The sequence below is a fragment of the Sander vitreus genome, chromosome 12 (assembly GCF_031162955.1).
Source record: "Sander vitreus isolate 19-12246 chromosome 12, sanVit1, whole genome shotgun sequence".
Taxonomy (NCBI): Eukaryota; Metazoa; Chordata; class Actinopteri; order Perciformes; family Percidae; genus Sander; species Sander vitreus.
In genome coordinates, this window is record NC_135866.1 from 10,707,460 (window position 1) to 10,728,096 (window position 20,637).

General features: G+C 41.6%; 1 protein-coding gene across 1 annotated transcript in view; it reads right to left on the reverse strand.

Annotated features, from left to right (window-relative positions):
* The window catches only part of gpc1b (glypican 1b), a 74,242-nt gene that overhangs the window by 14,289 nt on the left and 39,316 nt on the right, over window positions 1-20,637 (reverse strand). Inside the window, exons 4-5 of the mRNA XM_078263729.1 lie at window positions 6,478-6,705; window positions 6,105-6,268 (exon numbers count right to left, since the gene is read on the reverse strand). Coding sequence (XP_078119855.1) covers window positions 6,105-6,268; window positions 6,478-6,705 — 392 coding nt within the window. The remainder of the gene's footprint in view (window positions 1-6,104; window positions 6,269-6,477; window positions 6,706-20,637) is intronic.

Consider the following 20,637-nt stretch of genomic DNA (forward strand, 5'->3'; position numbering starts at 1 on the left):
AGAGAGTGATAGGTGGAAGGCAAGGTAGGGAGAAAAATATAGAAACTGACTGTATGTAAATTGTTCTGATATGCTGCTTAAACGATAACCTGGATGCCAGCCGAACTTAGCCCCGCCCACAACATTTAAGGTCGGGAGGTTGGGTCTGGACTTGATCCGTTGTGGAGCAACTATGCTCGAACCACAGCTTTTCCGACCAATCAAATTGTCAGGGTGGGCTTTATACGATGATGGATGATGATCAACAGTAACGTAATCAACCACGTCACCAAAGAGCGCTTGGGTTGAATTCGTTTACAACAGAGATGGCTGCCATCGCGTCTGTTATACAAGATATCGACAGTGCATTCATTTTAAAAGAGGAACAGAGAACTGCGAGCACGTATGTATACTGTTGGGTTTTAAAAAAGTTAAAACAATACTTATTTTATGAAAACAATGTACTTTTGGTTTAAATGTACATAATGTTCCTGTCTACAGCCAGATTGAATCAACTGACTAGCCTTAATTAACATTTGACATGCCTCATTCCAACCCAAGCTTCTAAAGAATCATGGCCGTCAAAAGTCATGACCGTCAATTTGCATAATAGAGGAGACTCATTGTCCCCACAGGGAAGGTAACTGCTTCCCAGCCGTTTGAGAGCCACCCACTGTTGGGCCAGACTTGATTAGAACAAAGGAAATGCATATCTCTGTAAACTTGAATAGAATTGGCACTACCATGATAAATGACCTTTGTCTTGACCTGGAGTAACCTGACAATTCAGAGGTGGGACCTTATTGTGAGAAAACATTTGACCAATATAGAGAGATGTCATTTGTGGAACCACCCTCAACTTCTTTAGGATAAATTTGGAATACTGAGAAGGATTCAGGACTGTTTGAATGTGTTTTTGCAGTCCACTGCTTGCAGTGTTTTATTGATGTATTGTTTTGTCATGTCACAAGACTGTTTTTATGTGACTCCATCAAGGAGAAGCATGATTTAGTCCGCTGTTAGCTGCAGTGTAACATTTGCTTTTCTGTTTTGTCGTTTACATCATGCTGTTTATTAAACCTTTTGCTTAACTTTCAATTGGAGCAAGCCTTTCTCCTTCCTCCTCAGAAATCAAACGATCACGTTCTTTTTAAATTTTCTTAACAATACACATTGCCACACTCGTCCACACGACACGGAAACTGTCGCCTCTGCCTTTGCTCTGTCGAAGCCTGCCTTTGACTTGCAGCTTCTGTGACGTCTGTCTCCGTTGCTCTGATTGGTTGTAGCTATATCCAAGTGAGTGCAGAGGCATTTTCTTTCCTGGTTCGGTTGAAACACGCCCCATGATCACAGCCCAATGGAGCAGTATCAGACTCATATTCTGACTAGAATCTGAGTATGACGACGTCAGGCTACTTAAACGATGTTTCGCTTTTACAAAAGGATACTACAACTTTGATTAGCCTTTTAGTTTTCAGAGCAGAGGGTTGTCTTACCTTGTTATACTTTAGTTTACAGTTTGTTAAATGACATCAATCAGATTTTGTAATCTATGCGCACACTCATGCACCCATAGCAACCCTGAAACCACAGAGCCTTCCCACATCACAAATCCCAATTTAACCCCTGGTAATAGGACTCATAGACTTAGGGCTGCAACTAAGAATTATTTCCATTATCACTGATTCGATTGATTATTTGTCTAATAAACTGATACATTTGTTTTAATAAAGCGGCCACCTTGACATGTCAGAGGCTTATTTTAACTATATTCCTACGTCCACTTATATCACTGCTTCTAAACCTGATTAAACACACACACACACACACACACACACACACACACACACGCACACTACAAAGTAGAAAGGATTTGTATGCAAAGGCTTTCTGTGTGAGTACACACAACCAAATACCGTAAGAGAAAATTTCAAACCACCTAAACTAAAAAGGATGCCATTGCCCATTAGAGAGATGGATTGACAGCAGTGCTAAATAAATCTTTGAAGCAGTGAGTCACTCACAATCTGACCTGATTCGAATCATCTCCACACTGGCCTATCGAGAGATATCAAAAGAAAGTTTTAGGTGTGAAATACTCTCTTTGATGTTTGCACGTGTAGCTCTTTGACATGACTGTGTTACATTTTAAACACCCATGCCCTTACTTGTCCCTGCGTCACCTTCACAGCATGCTCCCCACACCTGTCAGAACCTTCTAAAGTATAGTGCTAGTGGCAATAGAGACTCTTCTGTGTCTCTCTCTCCCCCTCTCTCTGCTTGTCTTTCCTCTGTAATTAGTAAGGATATATGAGCGACCTCTCCCTCTCGTGTTATAGTGCGAGACAATCCAGACTCCTTGCCTCCAGAGTGAGCCATGAGGCGCGTGGCCTACTTCCTCCACTCCCCTACCCGAGGGAATAAAACACAGCAACGGGTGCAGCCCCGAGCGAAGCAAGGGAGGAATTAATATCGTACCAAAAAGAATGACTGCGTCTTACTGTTGAGATCTCCTTTTCTGTCTCACAAAACATCTCTCAAATGTTTCAGTTTTCTCCACGCATCTTGGTCTCTTGCTGTATTCCTTTCATGACCTTTTCGCCATAGTTCCTATTTCAAGGCTAATCTAACTCGAACATAGCAGGGATGCCTGTTATGTTGGTAGCAAACACAAACACTTCCTTGAAAGACGTTTGAAGCACACACATACACAAAGAGTATACTACTCTCTCCAGCTTCACACTCAAGCAGTGTGATACCTCCCTGAGCAGCGTGTGGTAAACATCTTCAGTCACTCACCTATAGATAGGGGCGGTTGTCTCATTAGGGCCCAATCAATCGAAGATAGAATTACAGGGAAAAGGATGGGAAAGATAAGATCCAAATTTGTATACCATGCTGTTCACACTGAAAGGAGTGCGCAGGGCACAGCTTGGGGAAATATAAAACAGAAATGTTTAAGTACAGTTTACTGGGTGAGGAAGGAGAAAAAAGATTGAGTGAGCGGTAAGATAGGGAAAAAAGAGGATGCTGGAGTTTGTCACAGTCTTTTCTTCCCTTTTCTTGCTTTTTCTCACTGTCTCATTTGTTCCCATCACAGCACAGTGCTGTTCCAATATGCTTAAGTACAGCACAGTGCTGATTGTGTGCCGGGGAAGACAGGGACACAGACTGACACACAAATTATGAATTTGAAATTAAACAGTTGGTTGAAGTCTTTACTTCTTTCAGTCAAATTGTACCAAACAGGCCTCGACTTGGACGACAAATTAGACATTCTGTCTTCTTGCACAGTTCAAGGGACCTGGCTTGGGAATTCTCGTTAACATAGTTTGACCAAGTGTAGCGCCTGTTCTCACAATACGCTCTTGCCTTCTCTCTTAAGACTTTTGATAAGTGTGTTATAATAGAAGGCAGCCCATGACCTTATTCAGAGTGGCAGCCGCTCCAGTGCACTGGTATTAGCGCTGGTGATGACATTTTGTAATTTTGTAAAAGCTGTGCTAATTATTAACACATTTTCCCCAGCCAGCCTTGTTTAATGAACATATCGGTCACTGTCTTTCAGCACCAACAAAATGGCATCAGTCAGGAAATGTGCATTAGGAAGTAGCCACACGGGGGAAATGTGCTTCCCTGTTGGAGCGGAATGATGGAATGAGGAGGTGTGTGTGTGTATGTTTACTTCCGTGTGTACACGAATGTTTGTCTAAGAGAGATGCATATCAGTTTAGAGTCCTGCTGGCAGTGGCCGAGCTCTGCAGAGATCATAAGCTACTCTGGCTGGTCCAGGGGTACACCCAGTGGTTAAATTGGGCTGGGGCTCTCCGGGGCTCAGCCCCGGCACATGAGCCTGCTCGTTTGTGTCCGGATGTGCCTGCTTGCAGTCATTTGCCTACTGGAAATATGTCACATACAATTTGATGAAAGTGATGCTTTTGAAAACATATTTCTGACAATAAATGAAGGATTTTTAAAATGGCATGTCTATTTTGTCTCGGCGGAGATGAGATGAGAACAATCGGAACACGGCAACAACCCGCGCAGCACTGCAGACAATTCACCACTGCTGGTCAACTACAAGTGTCTACGTCAGTAGAACTAACAGATACAATTCCTTCTCCTAAAGCTAAAAACCCCGTTCGCAGCGGTGGAAGCCCGGTGCTCAGAAGCTACAACGGCCGCTACGAGTTCATGTCGCTGACCAAGCTGTTGAACCGGTCCCCGCCGTCGCATCTCCTCCATCGGCAGGGCTCCAAGCAGGCCACGGCTCGCCTCCGAGCATCAGAGAGCCCCACTCGGCGCTGTGTGTGTGTGTGTGTGTGTGTGTGTTGTAGTAGTAAAGAGAGAGAATGGGAGAAGGAAGTTTGTGTGAGGTGGACCTGGTCACCACAGACCCAAATCTTCTCGGCTGTTGCTACTGTCATATGCTGCACTGTCTCTTCATGTGGCACATTGTATGGGTCACGTCTTATATCATAACAAGGTATTACAATGTGTAATCAAGTGATGACTGATTAACAGTAATGTAAATGCTAAATGCCCTAATACCTGTTGATACTACAACAATGCAAAGGCTCTTACCTTGCAGTTTTGCACATATCATGTAAGACTTGATTTCAACACCAAAACAAATTCCTTGTATGTGTTAAAAAACGTACTTGGCAATAAAACCTTTTCTGATTCTGATTCTCCATTTCTTTGCACAAAACTCTCCAGAAAGTGCCATTTAATGGTTTACTTTTAAAAAAAAATTCCTGGGGGGTATACCCCCAGACCACCCTAGGGAGAGCCCCCCCCACATAACAAATTCCAATTTAACCCCAGGATACACCCATGGGACGCAAATCATGAACAGCAATTTCAACACAGCATGCTGCCCATGCTAACTCTGATCCTTACTTCCCTGTTTGCTTGCTTGAGTCAAAGCGTAGTAACTGTGTCTAGCTCCGTTGGACTAGTTGCATGATTCCCTTAGATCCAGGTCAGGCAGGTGTAGTTGTCGCTGTCGCTGTCTTGTTTTTCACTAGCTACGCCAGAGTAGCTGTGTTCATGATTATGTCTGATTTTACTCCCCTGTGGCTGTGCTAGGCTTTGCTGCGTGCAGGCACTTAATTGAGACATCAGGTCCTTATGTGTAGGTGTGAGACGTTGCGGTTGCTTTCTGGGCCAAAGAGATGCAGAGAGAGATATGCTAGGCCAGGCTGTCTCACTCTGTATGCATACAGTACTGCATGTGCCACCCGCAATGTGAGCCAGAGCACATATATCAGAGCGAAACACAGAAGGATCATATGGATTCTTTCTTTGACATGTTTCCAAATGTGCGGCATTGCAGTCATGTAGTAGCACAACAACCTATTTTGTCATTTTCTTTTGTCCTTATTTCATGCTTGCACTGAACTGTACTGTAATATTCGTCTCTGGCGCAGCATCTGTTTCCTCGAAAAATATGCTTATATTTCTCATGGGGCCACTGCACTCTGCTCCCTCCTTGCCCAGTGTTTGATGGGAGATATTTTTCCCCCGGTGCGTCAATACTGGCCACCTCCCTTTCAGGAGCTGAAATGATTTCTCAGTCTTGCTCTGATCTTAACCTTACTCTTGTCTTATACACAGAGGGGACAATTTCTCTTGGGAGATATTAACCCTCCCCGCGGCCTAGGGAGACATTTTTCAGCGTGAGGCTGACATTAACTGTTGTTGCAGGGGCTGATTGTCTGAGCCGGGGGCCATACTTCATGGAGCCTCTCGTTTCCACCAACATTGATCTGCCACTGTTTTATACTATGCACACGGACTGATAAAAACGTGCCTGTGTGCCTGTGTGTGTGTGTGTGTGTGCGTTTGTGTGCGTTTGTGTGCGCGTGTTCACCAAGAAGAGATGAATACGGACCCCTTAACAGAAGAATACCAATGTGGGACACCAGTAAAAAGGTATGCGAGGCAATTAGTCGCTTTCATCAAATACAATCAAACTAACCAGCATGCGAAGTAGGAAAATGGGACTATAGTATTACGGGAAAGAGACACAGGTATTGGACGGAGGTGATGCCATTGAAAATGAAAAGGTAAGAAAATGGGAGAGAAAACTGTTGCGGGGTGGGAAGAGAGGTTTTTACCTGGGACACTTTGCGCACCACCTCCCCACTGACCACCAGTCCCTGAACAAAAGAGCGTGCCGCCACAAATGTGCGCGTGACCATCATCTTCATCACACGGGGTGTGTCTCCAAAGGGCCGCAGTGTCTCTATCTGCTTGGACACACACTCCAGGTAGTCCTCACCTGCAACCAGCATACACATCCATTCAAATCTTTATCTAGGTAGAGAACACATCTAAAGATTATGCTTAAATAAGATGAATAAATGGGACATAAATTGACATTGTCAAAGCCTCTTGATATTTTCTGCTCTTTGTCTTATGTATACAGTATATTGTATATCAGTACTGGTCTCAGGCAATAAAGCTGCTCTAAGAAAAAGCTGGATGTACCTATGACATATTGCTTGTTTGCCTGGTAGAAGAGCTTCTCCAGCAGCCTGGCCCAGAATTCGTTGAGCACCTCTTCCAGGTTGACATTGGAGCCGCGGTAATAGTGCCTCAAATCCGTATACAGGTCAGAGAAGACCTGGGAGTTCTGGGAGTATATGGAGCCCCAAGTTGGAGTGAAAGTCTCCTGTAGACTAATAGTCGAGCGGTTCAGCAACTCCAGGAAGGAACCTAAAAACAGTTTTAGAAAATGAATGATTTAAATCTCATATTAAATCATATTTACAGTGTACAGCAACCACACACTGCACATTATTATTTTGTTCTGTGCTATTTTCTTTCCCCGTAACCTCACATTATCCCACCCACTTATGTACTGTGTGCTGCTCAGTATAAAGCCAGTCATTAACACAAGATGTATCTACTTCTCAGAGCCATAAAAATGTCTCTAATATTTACAGATAACCACTACAGCAAACACACAGATTCATTTTTTTTTTTAAAATTTTTTTACACAATTTCCTTCTTATTCTAACTGATTTGTGCTGCATATCAACGTTGCCTCAGTAAACCTAAAGCTGATGTATGTGAGAGTCCCTCTAGGGGATGTCAGAGAATTGACAGCGCTTCGGGGTGCAGTATATACTGTTCCGAGTGAGGATTTACAGATATATGATACAGACAGACAGACAGACAGAGGCAGACTTGGAAAAAAAAAAAAGTTGAAGAACGTTGAAGTCTGATTGAGACAAGAAGAAACAAAAAAAGCAAATGGAAACACAGAGCTGCACGCAGAGTGCAAATCCAAACCCTACACTAACGTTTTCAATGTTTCATCCAAACCATTTACAACCCCAAAGGGATACAACTTCACTAATGTCCACACTAGGGATGCACCGATCCGACCTTTTCAGTCCCGATACCGATGCCTGGGCTTTGTGTATCTGTCGATACCCGATACCGATCCCATACCGTTGTTGAATTAATAATACACTGTATACCTTTTACCTTCTACCTTCCTTCCACCATGTGGAAGAGGTTAAAGGCACCAGACTTTCCTAACTAAACATTACTTTCCTAACTAAGACAAAATAACATAGATGTAATGTATTGAATTCTTATTTATTTGTTATATAAAAAACAATTGTGCATTCAAATCGAAAATAGAATGTAATCAAACTTCTTAAAATAAATTTAAATAAATAAAATGTAGCAGTAGAAACAAACTAGTGTATTGATCAAACATACAATAGTAACACACCAAACATTGTAAACATGTAAAAACAAAATCTTAAATTCTTAACTATCTTTTTATTTTTTTTTAACCTGGATCGGCCCGTGGATCTGTTAATTTTTCCGATCCCCGATCCAGCTATTTTGTCAATATCGGGGCCGATTTCCGATCTTAATATCGGATCGGTGCACCCATACTCCACAGCCTCAGAAAAATAACAAAAACTGAACATTTTAAGCTTATGAAACTGTTGTATTAGACTGCAACAGACTGGACAGGTGTAGCTAAAAGTGATGACTCACTGCACTGCATTTTTGGGTCATGGGTGAGTTTCCGTCAAGGTGCATACATTCACACATCAAGTTTGTTTTCATGAACCCTCGGCCTTTCTGTGGCCAGTGCCATACACATTTTTTCATCTGTCTGGTGTGTAAACAATGTTTATAAATGAGGCCCGTGTTCTAACAAATGTATGGCATCAGAATGTGCAGCACAATGACACCAAACCATCCATCCATTCAGGATTAACATTTGCTCTGCATCGCCACATATACAATGGGTTCAAACCTGGTGCATGTGTGTGTTTGTGTTTATCTGTTTGTTTGTTTGTCTGCCTGTCTGCCTGCGTGTGTATGCGTGCGAGTTTGTGCGGCAGGGAGATGGGAAGCTGTAGTCTGCGGCAGTGTTTACTTTGTAGGTGTCTTATCTCTGCCCGCCACCACCCCAGAGCGGGAGGAGACGAGAAAAGAGCCGGTTGTGGCCTCCACAGGGGACACCCCTGCCTGGAGTTAGCTTATTCCCCTAACGAAGCAGTTTTTAAAAACATCATAACACACACAAACTACTACCACACACACACACACACACACACCAGCATGTTTAAAACTAAATAAAAACACACCCAGCATATGGAAAAGCCACGGTATACAGTAGCAAGACCCACATGCCCAAAGACAATCACAGCACTTGGAGTTACATAACATTTGAATAATGCTAAGCTCATCCTGACCCATCTGCGTGGCATTATCCAAGCATTGGCCTTGTTGAATACTGTATCTCTGTTCTTCTTTCCCACTCATTAATAAACACCAGCCGGCCTGCTGCACCGCTGCTCTTATTTGCTGCTTTTGTCTGGCACTTTCACAGACTCCGGGCTAAAAAGGTCTACTCTAGGGCTGCTCGACATTAGGAAAATATCTAATTGCGATTACTTTGACTGATATTGCGATATGATTCATGATATTGGAGGGAATGATCATTTTTGTATCATTATTCTCATTTTCATTGAAAAATATATTTATTTTTTAAATGATTGAAGTGTGATTTTTGTTTTGCAAGGATCTGTACCCAACAAAAAAATGTAGGATATGATTTGTAGGCCGGCATGTCTCTGCAGCACCACTATACTTTATTTTAGAATGGTTTGACACATATTTTGCCTTCAACAAATATTGCGCCACCCTGCGATTTGGATATTGCCCTAGTTCATGCAGCATTTTCGATAAATTTGCGAATTATTGTGCAGCCCTCGTCTACTCTCATGGGAATTCTTTATGCTTAGTGAGTGTTTCCAAAGGCCTACAGTATATCTGAGAAATGTACCTAAAAGTCATCTTGGAAACATCAAGGGGCACCTCTCCAAGTATCCAACTTTGGTTTGGTTTAAAAAGCTCTACACTCTGACACATCAGGTCACGTTCCTTCTCATACAACCATAGTCTTGTTCGGTGCCACAACCAATTGCCCTTTGAAGTTTCCCTCAGTTGTGTTCACGCCCAAAATAATGTATGTCAGTGTACATTATATCTGAGTTATAGTAATGTTGGGACAATGAGCTCTGGGCATAAATGTGTACTTCTAAGGGGTTCAAAAATGCAACGGAGTACTGATATCTCAGACAAAATGCCTTCTTTTTTTAACCTATTGGCCTGCTCTTCCTCGTTGGTGTGATACAAGCAATTATTTTAATGATATGTGGCAGTTTTATTGTGTTACTAAATGTGTACATTATGTTTTAAAAGCACTGGAAGAAACAAACCAAACCAAGTAACTATTTGGTTTTAAGGCCTACTTTAAGATGTCAAGAATGATGGGGGAGCGGATTCAAATATATGTTCTTTATAAATAAATGAGTGTAAAGGCAAACAAGTCTATTTTCTAAAAGCTGATGTACATGTTTTCAACAAGATACAGACAATTTGACGAGTAAGCTCCTTATTAGCTACAGCTCTCAGAGTGCAGAGCAAATGGCAACTTAATGAATGCTGTGTAGCCTGTGTCTTTGTGTGTGGCGTAAAACATTTCTTAGAATATAATGCTTGGTGAGATAAATGCTTCTGACACGCAGCGGCCGTATGTCCAGGGTTTGTTTAGTAGCGAGACTTCCTAGCTGGATGACACATCATTCCCCTGTATCCTGTCACTCTAAACTATCTAGAAACACAGCTCTGGACCAGCCTCAAAGTACCAAGAGAGCTGCATCTGTGTCGCTCACACAAGCACATGCGTTTATGCAAGCCAACACACAAAGACATACATCCAGAGTCAGCAGAAAAGCACATGCACACACATGTACGCAGAGAAACAAACCATCTTCAAAGTGACACATTCCCGTGTACACACAGTAGAGGATGGATACCCGAACCGAGCCAGCCGGCCAGGTTCAGACAGATATTTAAAAATGATGTTCGGGTTCGGGTCGGGCTCGGTCACATCAGCGCGATAAAGCATTGAACATTTTAAATTTAAAAAAGCTTATTATGTAGGTGCGCGCCTGTTGTTAACGTGCGCTTCTTTCCCCGTGTGCGCTGATGTGCTCATCTGTTGCGGCATTTCCGAATGCCTTCCTACAAACGTAAATTAGCATGAGAATTGATTTTAACTGTGTTGGGCTCGGGTCGGGCTCAGATATAAATATCTTAATGCCTGTCGGGCTCGGCTCGCGCTGGGCTCGGTTACTGCTGTTGGACGCGGGCCGGGCTCAGACAGAAAAATGCGGCCCGATCTGCACTCTAACACACAGACGCAGAAGGATCACAGACCCTCACACAGACACACAGCGGCAGTCAGACAGACGGACGGAGAGCTGCTATGACAGGTGCAGTTTTGCTTTTAATCCCCATTAGAATTCATTCCTGCTGTGTACTGTCAGCCATAAAAAAAACTGTAAAACTGCCTCAGGTCTGGCTAAATGAAATGAGTTTCAGCAGACATAGTTTCATTCAGGTGATGGAGTGTAGTTGTTTTCGCCATTAAATGAAGTTAAGGCTGCTCGATTATGGAAAAAATAAATCATAATCACGATTATTTTGGTCAATATTGAAATCACGATTATTGAACACAATTACTCATTGTCTTATGGAAAGATGTTGCAATTCTTGAACTTCAAAAACAGTAAAACAAATCAACAGTGAAAACACCTTGAACTGGGAAATTTCCCTTAATACTTTTACCATTTCAACTTTTTTTATTATTATTCAGAACTAGGGCTGTCAGCATTAACGCGTTAATCGCGATGCGATTAAGGGTCGAGCATAATGCGTTACATTTTTTTAATCGTATTAATCGCATGCCGCCATTTATTAATTTATTTTCACTTCACTTGGTTTTGCGTCGTTCCTAACTACTACTACTACTACTATTTTGCCGTACTTCCTCGTAACACATCCTGCTGCTGCAGGAATAGCAACGCGGATTTCGGTGCCTCATTCCAGTGCCACTGATATGCCTGCACTTCTCTCTGCTGCTCTGAAACAGACGTTACAGGCAACAGAAACATCACAGCAGCTAACGTTAGCCTACCGTTAGCTAGTAGCTGGATTAAACACGGTTAAAATGCTGACAGCTAACGCTAAACGGTGTAAAGTGTGACTGTATTTCACTGTACACCGGGATGTAACAATCTGCAGCTGCTGTTGTCGGAAAAACACAGACGGTGCGTTCAATGAAACTGGTAATTTACAGCCTCGTGGTGCATTCAAAGTTGTTGTTAAATTCAAATGTATGACTAGATTAAATATATAATAAACAAATACAAATCTTAAAATCAAGTTTATAAAGTCACTTTCTTTGCATTCATTTGATTCCCAATCAAGATCCACTGGTAAGAATGGCTTTCCATTGTTAATATGTACTTAAAAACAGTTTTGAAATGCAAAATAATAGAATTTTTATCATGTGATAAAACATGTGATTAATCGCGATTAACTATAGAAATTCAACGATTAATCGAGATTAAGAAAATGTAATCGTTTGACAGCCCTATTCAGAACACAAGACATAATATGAGTTTACTTAACTAACTATACTTAACTAAAGACACTTGCGTCGGGCTTTGTGCTGCGCCGGGTGCAAGATAGGGCCCTTTATGTGGTTAGGGCATGTTTTGAAGTGCTCTGGGATCACCACATGTGGAGGGCAGATCTTGGTAAATGGTATCATGCTGTCCAGTTCTCCTCTGGCCATCAGCTCTAGTGAATAATGAGCATCATTAGTATGACACAAAGCCCCCTGTGCATGTGTGTGCGCCTGTGCTTTTGTGCGTGGAGATGACCTTTCTCATTCTTCATCTGTTTGTGTTTCCATGATACAGGGAGATACAGGGAGCTACAAGCTCATTCCTTCCCTCACCCCTTCTTTTTACGCTCTCCCTCAATCTTCTATCATCCTATAAAGCATAACCTCCACCTTCTCTCCCCCAGCGTCTGGTCTCCAGGGGAAGGAGTGATGGGAGAGGGCTGCCTGATTGCTGATATCCCAGGAGGGCTGCAACTAACGATTACTTTTATTGTCGATTAATCTGTCGATTATTTTCTCCATTAATCGATTAGTTGTTTGGTCTATAAAATGTTACAAAATGGTGAAAAAAATGTCGATCAGTGTTTTCCAAAGCCCATGATGACGTCCTCAAATGTCTTGTTTTGTCCACAACCCAACAATATTCAGTTGACTGTCATAGAGGAGTGAAGAAACTAGAACATATTCACATTTAAGAAACTGGAATATGAGAATTATTTTACCTTTTGACCTTAATTTTGAACTTTTTTTCCTAAGAAATGATTTAAACTGATTCATTGATTATCAAAATTGGTGATTAATTTAATAGCTGACAACTAATCGATTCATCTTTGCAGCTCTATATCCCAGCACACTGGGCGTGGACTGGATAGTTTTAGTCACGTTCACTGTAGTAGTCGGGAGGAGACTTTATTACCCCTCAGTGTACACAAACCTTAACATTGGTTATGTCAGTTAGTTGTAAGGACCGATAATTACTATTTTTGTAGCTACTCTATCTTGTCCGGTAACTCTTAGTCATTTTGAATTGCATCAGGATACTTAATTGTCGTCTGATCCAAATATTTGATCAAATCATTCACAAATAACATAAACTGGTACATAAAAAATTCAAAAAAATCAAAGTCAATTTCTTTACAGTATACAGTTATACCTGATGACGTTCGAGCAGACTGACACGGTAAATTCACAAATAAATATTATTAATAAGTATACCATCAGTAAAAGAGACAATAGGCTTTACAATCTGTTGAGCATATTACACTCTCTCTGTCCATAACCATACCAGACTGATAATACTTGTTAACAGAGTAGGTCTGGGCTATAATTCACAATTGTCATGTATCAAGTTTAAGTGGATTCATATTGTGACTCTATGACCTTATCATAACTGCTGCGCAAATGAATAACTTTAAGCAAGCTGTTTCAAAATTGGCAAAATGAGCTACTGAGTTTGGTCTGATGTGATGCATACTGTAATAGTGGGACATTATATTATTATTTTAAACATCAATAGTGTGTTGTATACAAATATGGGAGAATATCATTTTTAAATCATGATAATCCATACTCTCAAAATGAACAGCAAAAGTTTTTCTTTAATGTGACAGTGGATTAGGAAAATCTCTCTCGCCACTCTACCTCCATCCCATTCTGCTTTTCTTTTTTTCATCCTTCTCTCTAACACACACACTTAGAATAAGCCAAGTGAAGCATGTGTGTCTTAATGACTTTGTTCCCGCGGTGAGAGGGGAGTTAATGATTTCATTTGTAATCACTCCGAGCTTCACATCCAGGCCACCTTGACATGTCAGAGGCTTATTTTAACTATATTCCTACGTCCACTTATACCACTGCTTCTAAACCTGATTAAACATACGCACGCACGCACACACACACACACACACACGCCCACACACTAAACTCTAAAGTGTACACACAAATCCTTATATACCATAAAATGACTCTAAAGTATTTCCCCCTCTTCTACACTCTTAATCTCAAACCAGACAAGTGGCCTCTACCTTCACGTGCAGTGTCTCTATCTCCCTGGGGTCTCTCACTCTGTCTCCTGTGTCAAGTTGTGTTATTGACAGTGACAAGAGATTCTGTGTAACGCAGAGGTACTATTGATGTTCCTCCAGCAGCCAATCACTCTCGCTGTTCCCTTCTTACACAGAGGTATTAACTGACCAAGGCTTGTGCTACTCATTCCAGGATAATCCAGATTCAAGGTTCTCATACAGAGGGCTTAGCGGGTCTGGCAACATTTGCCGCTGTCTAATAAAGTTGCAGCTCACACCAGCTGCTTGACTAATCTGATCTAAAACAGGTTGGTGATTAAGTAATCACAGGCTGACAAGAAATCACTGAACCTTTAACGACTTGTATTTTCTCACCAAACTCTCAGGTCTCCCGTGAAATCTCATGTTGGTGTTTGTTTCCTCCAATTGGCAGTTAACATTGTCTTGCATGTGCAGGAAATGTTTCAAAGCACTCGGGACTATGCCGAAGGACTAACAAAAATGTATAAGATATGTAATCCTGGGAAAAGCTTGATCTTTAAATCACATGGTTCTTTGCAGGAAAATACTACCCACACATTGAAATGGAAGACAAATGAAAGTAGATACTTGTACACTGATGTTGACATGAATGCTTAAGTGTGCTGTAGATGCATGCACTCACTCACATAGTTATTGGCCATAAATAGAAAACTAGCTAAGAAACATGACAGATTAACTGAGTTCTAGCAGTGTGCCAGATACTGACAAGATCAGTAAAATAATGAGAGGGAGTAAGACAGAAAAACAGGGCTGCAAAAGCAACAATTGAATATCTCTTTCATATCGGACAGCCTTAATTCTATTTGTCCATTTGGCAAGTGCTGGATGATCATATTAGCTAGATGGTTCTTTGGCAGGGAGGATAGAGACAGAGAGCAAAACATGAGGCATATGCCAAGAGGAGAGGCGAGGAGGAGAAAATCAGGTGCCATTGGTGCATTAAAAAATAAAACTAGAAAGTACTCCAAGAGCACATAGAGTACCTTCGCCAAGCCTGTACACTGCTCTAAATTTGTTATTTTAATGATGGAACATTTTAAGCTGCATCTGGATCCGATCTGCATCAAAATACACAATCATGTTGATTGGGCGGCAGCTGCAATGACTTTTGGGGAATTATTATGAGTTACGGCTGATTAACTTCATGTTGCCACCTGTACGCTAAATGTCATATTTGCCAGGTTTGCTCAGACTGTCACCTGCACTTAAAGGTTAAAAGTACATAATGTATTCAAGAGGCATTTGGCCATGCATGAAATGTGTAACTGTAGTGAATGGTTTGGCAAAAGAAATGACAATGGCAGAAAATCATTTTTGGCATATACGGATAGACTCCCATCTTCTCCTGGTTAGGAAATTATCAAAGTGTTTAATCATTGGCAATATGGTGGTCCAATTTGCACGAAAAACGCACAACAAATTAACTTAAAAGGCACAGGCTTAATTACTTTCCTCCTTAATTTAACAGAAATATGTTAAGGTTTTGAGATATCCGTTTAACAGGACCCAAAACATATCCTCTATGTTTACTGAGAGGCACAGAGCTGCAATATTTCAGGCACAGCAAGGCTAGTCTGTACTACCCCCCCACCCCCCCCCACACACACACACACACCACCAATCCACAGGCACAAAGATCCTGAGCCCTTCCCTTTGTTAGTTCCCTACCTGTGCAAGGACAATATAAATAAACACAACAGGCACAAACAAACACTGCTGTCCTGGGCGCTCTGAATGCACAAATGATGATATGGGAGCCATTAGACTGTTTGAGTGTCAGTCTGACTCTCCATCAATAACAACACTTCTCACACACATATTGTGCACCAGGAGCACTGCAAGCCCCTCAGCCAGCATTTAGATGCGATTAAAAGGTCCCTTATATTAAACAAGCTGACACATCACATAATGCATGTCATTTATCAACAGGCTCTCTGTGGAAGCTTGTATTCCACATCCTCTCTTCTGATTTTCCCTTGCTAGCATTATGCACCATTTACCCATGCATGTTTCTTTTTCTATCCATCTGGTTCTCTTTTTTTTCAGCTGTTTTCCCATGCTTGTTACCTCCCAAGCTCCATACCGTTCCTTACCCTCACTTTCATTTGGTTTGGTTTCCCTCTATCTCATCTTACTTTCCACCGCAATGCCATCCTTTCTAACACTGCATTCCTCTTTCTTTTTCCTCTCTCTTTCTCTTTCATTTTATCCTTCCAAGGCGCCATCGCTCCTAGTGAGTAATGTGTTTGGCATAATTAGGCCAGTGTACTCCAGGTCCCCACCGACGTGATTTGCATGCAGATAAAATGAGCCAAGCACCACAATGGGAGCAGATGTCCTTGTCTCTCATGACATCATCAGAGGTGACCCTGAAAGCAGGAAATTAGAAGGTGGGCAGCGAGACGTGGGAGGTGGGAGTGAATCAAGTCTGTAGCTTAATTGTGGGAATATTGCAACACAGATGTAGAATGTGCCACTAGTGTCCAATCTTAGTTGGGTTTAGTGATTTGGAGGTGAAAAGAAAAAAACTCAACTACACATTGAAATATAGTCATAAACTCAAATGTATTCCAGTTTTAACCTAGAAATGCATGTCTTTTCAATTGCAAATTACCAAAATCTATTCTTATTAAGATTACAGCACAGTGTTTTCTGTGTATCAGAACTCCCAAGTGAGCTGCCAGACGAGTCGCGGAAAAGAAATCCGCAGGCTGCCGCTTGCTATCGGCTGATGGTGATATAGATTTGTCCTTTGATCCACGTTTAGGGCCTGTTTCCTCAATCTGATAGAATACAATTGAGAGTGCTTGATGTCATTCTGGTGGACTGCTACTCCTCAGTCTATCTCTATGGGAGGAGATGGAATTACTTAACAGTCCAGCTGGGAGATGTTCAGAGCTCTACTTAAATGAATAAATAAGCAAGTCCTGCTTGGCCTTTTAGAAATGAGTGTACCCATAAGCCAGCCAGCCAGCCAGCCAGTCAGTACTCTTCAAATCAGATTAAGCTCTATGACCACTGATCTGCCTTGAACTGAAATGGGCTGGAACACACTGGCCAATAAGTATTTGGCTGCTCATAAATACTGTGTGCCAGTGCACAAATGTGTGTGTAGTCTGTGTGTATGGATGATTCCTGAGTTAAGTTTCTTTGACCCGAACTCTCTGTATCTACATATTCATCTGTCTTGTCAAAAACAACAACAAAACACTAAATAAATCGTTTGAGCTATAAAACTTCACCAACATATTCACCAGAGAATGTCTGACTTTTTATTATTAAAAATGTACTTTGATGATAAATTCATTATCAAAATAGTTTAAGTAAACTGGCTAATCATTTCAGCCCTTTTCTGAAGGCATGCTGCCATAGTCATACACACTTAAAACAAGAGGTCAGGCACAGCTAAAATGTGTTTTTTTTTTTTTTTTTTCATAACATCAAATGACCGAGAAAATCAAATAGAAACATGGATGGGCTTCTATTCATATTTATTTATTTTTAGCTCTGTACCAATTTTTTTTTTTTTAAATCAAGGCACAGACACAAGCCTGGTGTTAGAGGACCTCAAGTTTTGTAAGCAGTGGGACCAGGACAGGAGTTTGCAGTTGTATGCAGAATACTGCAGGACCATGAAGTGCTTTACATACTGTAAATGTAAATGTACTGTTGGCGGATTCTGCCAAGCACGTTCCCATGGCTGTGGTTTCGCTAGATAGTAGGTAGGGACAGGGGGAATCTCGTTCATCCATTAATGCGTGTCACTAATTAGATGACAAGGCATTTGGCTACCTTAAGAGAGTCATAGTTGCATATCTTAAATTTGACTCTCAAAAGTAACAGGCATGCCTTTTGTTAATATTGCATGATGTACAGTATATGTGGCAGCAGTACAAGTGACACACACACACACACACACACACACACACACACACACACACACACACACACACACACACACACTGTGAATCCAGATGCTAGTGATGGCACCAGTATGCCAAACACCACCTGCCAGGTTTAAGGCTTCCGTCTGTCTAACACACCTGGTTGCCATCTAACACACAGCTCCCTTTGGTGCCATCACTCTCTGTGTCCGCTCTGACCTTTTCCCTCTCACTTTCATATGTAACCCCATCTCTCTTTCTCTGTTAATTTCACTCTCTCTCTCTAGCTACCACTCTTCATTTCCACCTGTTTATCTTTCACCCTCGTCCTTGCTTTAACGACACATCCCTTTTTTCTCAGTATCTTTTATCTGTCTCATTTTCACTCCATCCTCTCCTTTGCCCCCCCCTTTTTTTTCCCCCCTCCTCTGCATTATACACAGCATCTTTGTTTAATGTGATATATCATTTACTTTCTTACCTCTCTACACAGTATGAAGAGATTGGGAGTACCAAGTGCAAACCACAAACCCACATACTTTATACAAAGACCATTTTTACTCAGTCACACAGTGACACACACCAAATCACAAACTTACAAACACATGCATATAAACACACATCTGCATGCTCACATATATATACAGCGTACACACTCGCAGACCCAGAGCCAGCTGTATGTGAGCACGCTGGTCCTCTAATCTGTGGCTTCTTCCAAAGTCCCTGGACCTAAAAAGGCCTAGTCTGCCTGTGCTGGAACTGTAACACCCTACACTTAGCCACATGGCGCTAGCTAGCCCACACCCTGCTAAACACAGCCAGATGTGCAGGGTGCTGTCAGCATGGTACAATGTCACTGTACTCTCCTTCAGCCATAAGGTGTCCTTGAGTGCTATGAAAGGCACCCATAAATACAATGTATTATTATTATTATTATTATTATTATTATATGAACAACCTACTTTTAAACATAAACATCAACCTTACTGAATATTTTTCCAAGATCCAAACACCAATCCACTTCTAAAAGTTGTTTATCAAAGCCTGAAACAAAAGTAACTCATCATACTTTGCACTTCTCAACAGCAAAAGATAACAACAGGATGTCTTTAGTAAGCTAGATCCTCCAAAATTGCGCTGATCATGTGGCAGCAAATGTAAAGTATTATAGTCCAATTAACACCAGTGTATCGCTCAGCTCTCGCCTTCAGAGGACGCAGTCAACAACAGATGGTTTTTAGACCTCAAGGTCTCAACACAGACATACTTCTCTCCTCCCTCTGTCAGCTCTGCCATCGCCATCTGATGCTCATTGGAGTGAGACAAGTGGACATGAGAAACAGGGACAAAAAATATATATAAAGTTGAACAGAGCTGGAGTGGAGAGGAGAGGGGAGGAATTTCAGAAATTTGTAAAAGCACACAGGAACAAAACAACCTACAAATGACTTAATTCTGAAGCAACACAAATTACCACATTTGTGCCGTTTGTCTGTGTATTTAACTACAGTTTTTGGATGCACATCATTAGTATGTTTAGAGGTCGGAGCTGAGTGCTGCAGGAATGTGTGTGTCTGTAGTCTGTGTTGTTTACTGGCATGCTGTGCTAAATGAAGTGCTTGCTTGAAGAATGTGAAAGCTCAAGAACTGTAGGATGACATAAACTTGGAGAATTTGTATGTTCTGTGTGTGTGTGTGTGTGTGTGTGTGTGTGTGTGTGTGTGTGTGTGTGCGTGCATGCGTGCTTGGCAGGGTGACTGTATCCCTTTGGCACAGCCAACAGCCCCCCCCCTGAGTGAAAAGGAGGGACTATGAGAGAGGCACAGAGGACACAGAGCTCTAGAAGAAGAGTAAAGAAATGTCACTCTGCCACTAATCACCGTGATCTGAAAAGGTCAGGCTAACTAGCCATCTCAGAGCCACGACTGACAGAGCCATTGTCGCCGACTGGCCAAGGGGAACAAGTGGAGCACAGAGACACCCTTCTATTAACTGGAGCAGGTCATTAGACACAAATAATTGCCTTGGTGCGCCAATGTTCTAAGATTGAAAATCCCTCTCTTATTCTCCCTCTCTCTGTCTCTCTCACTTCTTCTTTCACACTCGGAGCACTGCAATTAAGTCCAGATTTTATTTCATAGTATTAAGAGCTTAAACAATATGTTGCTGTGGTGCAGACTCAAATTAGATTTAGTGATTCAGACTCTTGCTCCAGTGCATGTCGCTACAACACAGCAATTACAATCATATATATAGGTTAACATTTTACTGGAAAATGTAACATAATTTGTCTGCAATGTCTCATGGGACATGAGAGTTGAAGTCAGGAATTGAAATAGTTTTCTTTGTATGTAAAGCCTTATTTGATTCAGTTGATAGAAATTAAAACATACTATAGGCTCAACTCCTCCAATGAAATAGGCAAGTATTGATAAGTAGGATCCACTTCACTGACTTAGGAAACTTGGTCCCAAAGTAAAAAAAAACTTGGCATTCTGACAACACCACTGCAAGGCATTACCAACCTCCTCTGTTGAATCATGACAGTAGATCAATGCTTTTCATCAATCTGCAGACTGTATAATAATCTCTTACACTTATTGTCAGCCTGTGTGTAAGTGTAAAAACACCACTATTGGCAATACAATGTAGGTGTATGTAAGTCCTTGTATATGGGAATACT